The 6,449-nt window shown below is 58.3% G+C and overlaps 1 protein-coding gene across 1 annotated transcript in view; it reads left to right on the top strand.

Moving 5' to 3' along the window:
- The first annotated feature begins 454 nt into the window (after nucleotides 1-454).
- VAV1 (vav guanine nucleotide exchange factor 1) overlaps nucleotides 455-6,449 on the top strand; it is a 15,115-nt gene continuing 9,120 nt past the window's right edge. The window contains exons 1-8 of the mRNA XM_085319361.1: nucleotides 455-658; nucleotides 2,479-2,595; nucleotides 2,675-2,733; nucleotides 3,001-3,066; nucleotides 3,571-3,679; nucleotides 3,767-3,862; nucleotides 4,452-4,520; nucleotides 5,058-5,164. Of these exons, the coding sequence (XP_085175487.1) occupies nucleotides 455-658; nucleotides 2,479-2,595; nucleotides 2,675-2,733; nucleotides 3,001-3,066; nucleotides 3,571-3,679; nucleotides 3,767-3,862; nucleotides 4,452-4,520; nucleotides 5,058-5,164 (827 nt within the window). The remainder of the gene's footprint in view (nucleotides 659-2,478; nucleotides 2,596-2,674; nucleotides 2,734-3,000; nucleotides 3,067-3,570; nucleotides 3,680-3,766; nucleotides 3,863-4,451; nucleotides 4,521-5,057; nucleotides 5,165-6,449) is intronic.

Below are 6,449 nucleotides of genomic sequence, written 5' to 3'. Positions count from 1 at the left end.
CTCCAGGAGGACCCACCATCCCAACGCTCCCTGGTCTCGGCTGCTCCAGAAGGACCTGCCGTCCCACCACAGCCTGGATACGACCACTCCAAGAGGACCGGACATCCCACTGCCTCTGGATTCAATCATTCCGGGAAGACCCACCATCCCACTGTTCCCCAGACTTGGCCACTCTGGGAGGACCCAACGTCTCACCTTGTTCCAGACTCAGTCACTCCAGGACCACTGTCCACTTGGTCCCTAGACTCAACCGCTCCAGGAGGACCTGCCATCCTGCCACAGACCAAACTTGACCACTCCAGGAGGAACCTCCATCCCATCACACCCTGGACTCAGCCACTCCCAGAGCACCCACCACCCCACCGCTCCCTGGACTTGACCACCCCAGGAAGACCTGCCGTCCCATCACACCCCAGACTCGGCCGCACCACGGGGACCCACTGCCCTGGAGGCCATGGAGACCTGGCGCCAGTGCACCCACTGGCTGGTGGCCGCCCGGGTGCTGCCCCCGGGCCACCGGGCCAACAGCCCTGGGGGGCGAGTGTCGGACCTGGCACAGGCGCTACGCGATGGTGTCCTGCTCTGCCACCTCCTCAACACGCTGCTGCCCCACGCTGTGCACCCCCGTGACATCAACCCTCGGCCCCAGATGTCCCAGGTGGGGGCRACGGTGGCAAGAGTCCCTGGGTGGGGGGTGGATGGTGGGGGAACTGCCCCAGGGAAGGGCATTGAAGGGAGTTATTGCCCCAGGGAAGAGTATCTGCCCCAGGGAAGGGGTATTGCAGGGCGTTAGTGCTACAGGGAGGGGTAACAGGGGGGTATTTGCCCCAGGGAAGAGGCATGTGAGGAGTTATTGCCCCAGGGTGGGGTACTGGGGGGGTCACATCCCAAGGGCCATAGGGGRTTAATGCCAGGGGGTGCAATAGAGGTAACTTCACCAAGGTGGGGCAACACCTTGGGGGAAGTTACAGGGGTAACTGCCCCGAGCTGTTGCCCGTGGAGGGGGCAGTGGCACCAATGGGGTTAACAGGAAGGAGGGGGAGGGGCTGTGGCGCTGCTGAGGGAGAGGAAACAGGATAGGGGAGGACCCAGGCGTCCGGGGCCTCTCCAGATCTAGCTGTCAGCCCATGGAGCCAGGGGACTCAGGCGTTCGGGAGCCTGACCCCTGGCCTTGGGGTGGCTGGGGACAGTGGCTGGGGACACAGGGACAGGGGGGCTGCAGTGCTGAAGGACGTGCTTGTGGCACTGGGCACGGTGCTGGTGCCGGTGGTGCTGCTGACCCAGGTGATGGTGATGGTGATGGTGACAATGGAGCTGCTGCTGCTGACAATGACGGTGACTGTGATGATGATGGTGGCAGTTCTGGTGCTAGTGACAGAGACAATGGTGGCAATAACAATGATGGCAATGACAATGGTGGTACCAGGGATGATGAGGTGACAGTGACAATGGTGGTGATGGTGACAGTGATGATGGTCACAATGGTAACAGTGACAGTGGTAGTGATGATGGGGATGACRATGATGATAATGGTGACAACCAGGGTGCCAGTGCTGGTGATGGTGGTGGTGACGATGGCGCTGAGAATTATCAACAATGCTGATATCAGTGCTGATGGTGGTGATGGTGACAATGGTGGTACCAGTAACAACTGGAGTGCCAGTAATGATGGCAGTGACAGTGATGGTGATGGTGGCAGTGATGATGGTGGTGATGGTCTCACTGAGAGACATTGATGGTGATGCTCCATTGATGGTGACTCTGGTGGTGGCAGTGGCAGCGGCRGCAGCAGCAGAGACACTAATGGTGACATTGATGGTGGCAGTGATGGTAATATGATAGTGATGATGAAATGAGGATGACAGTGATACAATGGTGCCAGTGCCATGCTGGTGCCAGTGCCAGGCCAGTGATGATGAYAATGACATGGGGGTGACAGTGGCATGCTTGTGATAGTGACATGCTGGTGACAGTGAGATGATGATAACAGTACTGTRCCAGGGTCATGATGGTGACATGCTAGTGATAGTATCAGTGACATTAGTGGTGGCAGTTACAGTGGTGATGATGGCGATGGTAACAGTGACATGATGGTGATGGTGCTGTGAGGGTGATGGTGATGTGATGTTGACAGTGATAGTGAGATGCCATGACAGTGACAGTAATGGTAACACGCCAGTGATGGTGCCGTGATGGGGACAGTGCTATGAGGGTGATGAGACAGTGTCATGACAGTAACAGTGTCATGGTAGTGCCATGATGGTACTGGCAAAGTGTTGATGATGGTGACGTGATGGTGCTGATGACAGTGACATGGCAGTGATGTGCCAGTGACATGATGGTGATGGTGATGTGGTGGTGACTTGATGGTGCCATGATGATGACGGTACCATGGCAGTGGTGTGGCGGTGATGGTGCTGTGATGATGATGGTGATGGTGCCATGCTGGTGACATGACGGTGATGCTACCACCTGCAGTTCCTCTGCCTGAAGAACATCCGAACCTTCCTGGCTGCCTGCGCTGACAAGTTTGGACTCCGCAAGCACCAGCTCTTCGGTGCTTTCGACCTCTTTGATGTGCAGGACTTTGGCAAGGTGAGACCATCTGTCTGGGCCGTGCCTCAATTCTGGGGGACACATGCCCCACCCCACCGTGACCCTTATCTATCCCCAGGTGATTGACACCCTCTCAACGCTGTCATGGACCCCCATTGCCCAGAATAAAGGCTTCACGTGAGTACAGGGGACCCAGGTATCTGGGACCCCCATTTCTCCCCCAAGGGACCCACACGTCCAGGACCCCAGTTTCCCCCAAAGGGACCCAGGTGTCCAAGCCCTGCACCCTGGAGTAAGCCAGGTGTCTGGGCTCCCCATTCCCCACTCAAGGGATGGAGGTGTCCAACCCCCAAAGGGACCCTGGTGTCCAAGCCCCCACAAGAGTCCCAGGTGTCCAAGTCCCCTGTGGAGGCACCTAAGCGTCCAAGCACCCGCTACCCRCAGGCCCTTCCCAGCCGAGGACAGCGTCGGGGACGACGACGTCTACAGTGGCCTTTCGGACCTCATCGAGTGAGTGGGGCTGGGTGGGGGCAGAGGTRCTGGAGGTATCAGTGAGTACCAGGGAGTATCGGGGTTATTAGAGGGGTATCAGGGAGTATCGGGGTATTAGGGAGGTAATAGGGAGTATTGAGGGTATTAGAGGGATATGAGGGAGTATTGAGGGCTGTAAGAGGGTAACTGGGGGTAGTAGGGAGTAACTGCAGCATTAGGGGGTATTACGGGGTACCAGGAGGGATTAGAGAGGGTTGGGGGGCATTAAGGGGTCTATGGGGTTATTATGCAGCCCAGGGAGCATTGGGGGTACTTGAGTGGTACTTTGGGGTGCGGGAGGGTACGAGGGGATACACTGGGGGTATGTTGGAGTTCCAGGGGGTTATCTGGGGGTACTTCAGAGTACTATGGGGGTACTTGGGGGTATATTGGTATTCCAGGAAGGGTACCGGGGGTACTCGGGATACTTTGGGGGTCCTGCCCCAGCGGTGCAGCAGTGGGGCAGGACTGGGCTTGGCACAGCGACACGGCGGAGGAGGACGACGATCTCTATGACTGCGTTGAGGCCGAAGGCGCCGATGGCGATGACATCTACGAGGACCTCATGCGGACAGAGGCCCCTGGACCCACGGTGAGTGCCCGGATGCCTGGGGTTCCCTGGATGCCTGGGTTCTTCCCGGAYGCCTGGGTCCCTTGTGAGCTTGCCCTATCCCTGCAGCACAAGGCGCCCGGAGTGGACAAGAAGCTCTGCTGCCTCCAGGAGATCCGACAGACGGAGGAGAAGTACACAGAGACGCTGGAGTCCATCTGCCAGGTGGGATGGGGACATGGGGACATAGGGGAAGAGGGACAGAGAGAGGGACACAGGGACAAGGATGGAGACAAAGGGATATGGGGACAGGGATGGGGACAGGGAGGTTGGTTTAGGATGGGGCAGGGATGGGGACATTGGCACTAGGAAATGGAGATGGGGACATGGGGATGGGGACATGAAGACACAGGGACAGGAATGGGGACATGGGGATGGGGTTGGGGACATGGGGACAGGACAGGGATGGAACAGCAATGGGGATGGGGACATGGAGAGGATGTAGACACACGGATGAGGACATGGAGCGGGGACATGGGATTGAGCACATGGAGATGGGGACTGAGTGGGATTGAGGACATGGGAATGGGGTCTGGGATGAGGATTTGGGGACGGGGACATGGGGATGAAGTTGAGGACATGGGAATGGGGTCGGGAACATGGGGATGGAGCCCCCAGAAGCAGCCCAGAGGCCTGGGATGCAGTTTAAGGAGTCCCAGTCTGCCCCTCCAAGAGGCTTTGGAGCCTCCCAGTGTCCTACCAGTGCCCCTAGTGTACCCTCCTGGTGCTCCCAGTGACCTCTTCTTCCTCCCAGCACTTCCTGCGGCCCCTCCGGCGCTTCCTGCAGCCCCAAGACCTGGATAGCATCTTCATCAACATCGAGGTACCTCAGTCACTCCAGTGCTCCCAGTAACCTTCCAGTGCTCCCAATAACCCTCCCAGTAACTCCCATTGCTCCCAGTGACCCACAGTAGCCCCCCAGTAATACCCTAGTGCTCCCATTAACCCCCCAATGATCCCAGTTACTCCCTCGAGCTCCCCAAAATAACCCAGTAATTCCTCCAGTGCTCCCAGTAACACCTTCTCCAATCCTGCGGAGACACCATAATGGAGGTCCCTTGGGAGGGGTCCCAATGTTCTTGGGGGTGTCCCTGTGTCCTTGGGGGATTCCAGTGTCCTGGGCATCCCAGTGCCCTTTGGTGGGAGTTGTTCTTGTGTCCCAGAGTGTCCCAGGAGGTCCCAGTGTCCTTGGGGAGGTTCTGGGGGGGTCCCCAGAGTGTCCTAGTGTCCTTGGGATGTCCCTAATGACCATTGGGTGTCCCCAATGCCCCTGGGAGGTCCCAGTCTCTGCAGCAGGGGTTCTGGTGTCCCCGGGGGGTCCCTGTATCTGGGGGTACCAGAGTACCACCACCCTCCTCAGGACCTGCTCCARCTGCATCGGCTCTTCCTGGCGGAGCTGCGGACGGCACTGGGGGGGGCTGGGGGAGCCCGGGGGCTGCCCCCCCTCTTCCTCGCCTATAAGGAGAGGTGAGGGGCTGTGGAGACTGGGAGGACTGGGGGAGGGGGCTGGAAGCGGGCTGGGGGAGTCCCTGAGGATCCTTAAGGTTTCTGAGGGAGTTGCTGGGAGGGTCCTGGGGGTCCATGGGGGTTCCTGGGAGTTCTCTGGCATCTCTAGGGGACCTTGAAGGTCCTTGTGGGGTCCCTGGTGTGTCCTGAGGAGTCTCTGGTGTCCCTGGGTGGGTTCCTGGTGGGGAGCCTTGGGGTATCTGAGGGGTCTCTGAGTGTCCCTGAGGGGTCCTGGGGTGGTCCTGGAGGGCACTGAGGGGTCTCTGGTTGTCCCTTGAGTTCTTGGTCCTTAAGGGGGGTCCATGGGGGGTCCTGGAGGATCCTCAGGTGTCTCTGAGGGTCCTTGTGGGGGTCCCTGGGGGTCATGAAGGGTCTCTGGGTGTCTTTGGGGGGTCCTGGAGGGTTCTTGGGGGCAAGTGGGGGACTGGGAAGCAATCTGGSGTTCAGGGCAAACCCAGAACCCTTTGGGTGTCCCAGTCCCAGTCTGGGGGCTCCAGTCCCAGTTTAGGGCCCATGGTGGGTCTGGGTTGGTTTCTGATTTCAGGAGCTCATTTCGGGGTCTAGTTTCAGCCGATCTGGGCCAGTTTGGGCTGGTTGCGACTGGTTTCAGCCRATCTTGGCCCAACCCCAGTCACATTTCTGCCCATTTGGGCCAGTTTCAGATTGTTTTGGCCACTTTCTGCTGGTCCTGGCCCAAATCCAGATGTATTTCTGCCCATTTTGACCATTTTTGGACAGGTTTGGCCCATTTAGGCTTGATTTGGCCCTTTTTGGCCAGAATTGTCTGGTTTCAGCTGGCTGCACTGTCCCAAAGCACGTTTTGGCCAGATTCAACTGATTTTAGCCAGTCTTGGCTGATTTCAGCCAGTTTTGGCCGGTCTCAGCTCATTTCYGGGCTCATTTTATCTGAATTTGGCCCATTTCACCTCGTGCCAGCCTGACCCCTGAACCGTTCAGATCTGGTTTTAGCCAGTTTCAGCTGGTTGCAGGCAGTGGCAGCCCAGCCCCAGGCACATTCGGGATCTGGTTTTGACCGGTTCTGGCCAGTTGCAGCTGGTTTCRGCTGGTTTTGACCAGTTGCAGTGTGGCTCAGCCTAAGTCTGTTCGAGGGCCAGTTTTGGCCGGTTTCAGCCGGTTGCTGCCAGTTCTGGACAGTTTGGGCTGGTTTTGACCAGTTCTGGTGTGAACTGGCCCGGGCGCATCTGGGGGCTCATAGTGGCCAATTTGGGCCAGTTTGGGTCAGTTT

Source organism: Rhea americana, unplaced genomic scaffold, assembly GCF_003343005.1.
Source record: "Rhea americana isolate MKP2758 unplaced genomic scaffold, rheAme1 scaffold_580, whole genome shotgun sequence".
NCBI classification, from domain to species: Eukaryota; Metazoa; Chordata; class Aves; order Rheiformes; family Rheidae; genus Rhea; species Rhea americana.
The sequence above is the reverse complement of the archived record's forward strand: the minus strand, read 5'-3'. Positions and strand labels throughout refer to the sequence as shown.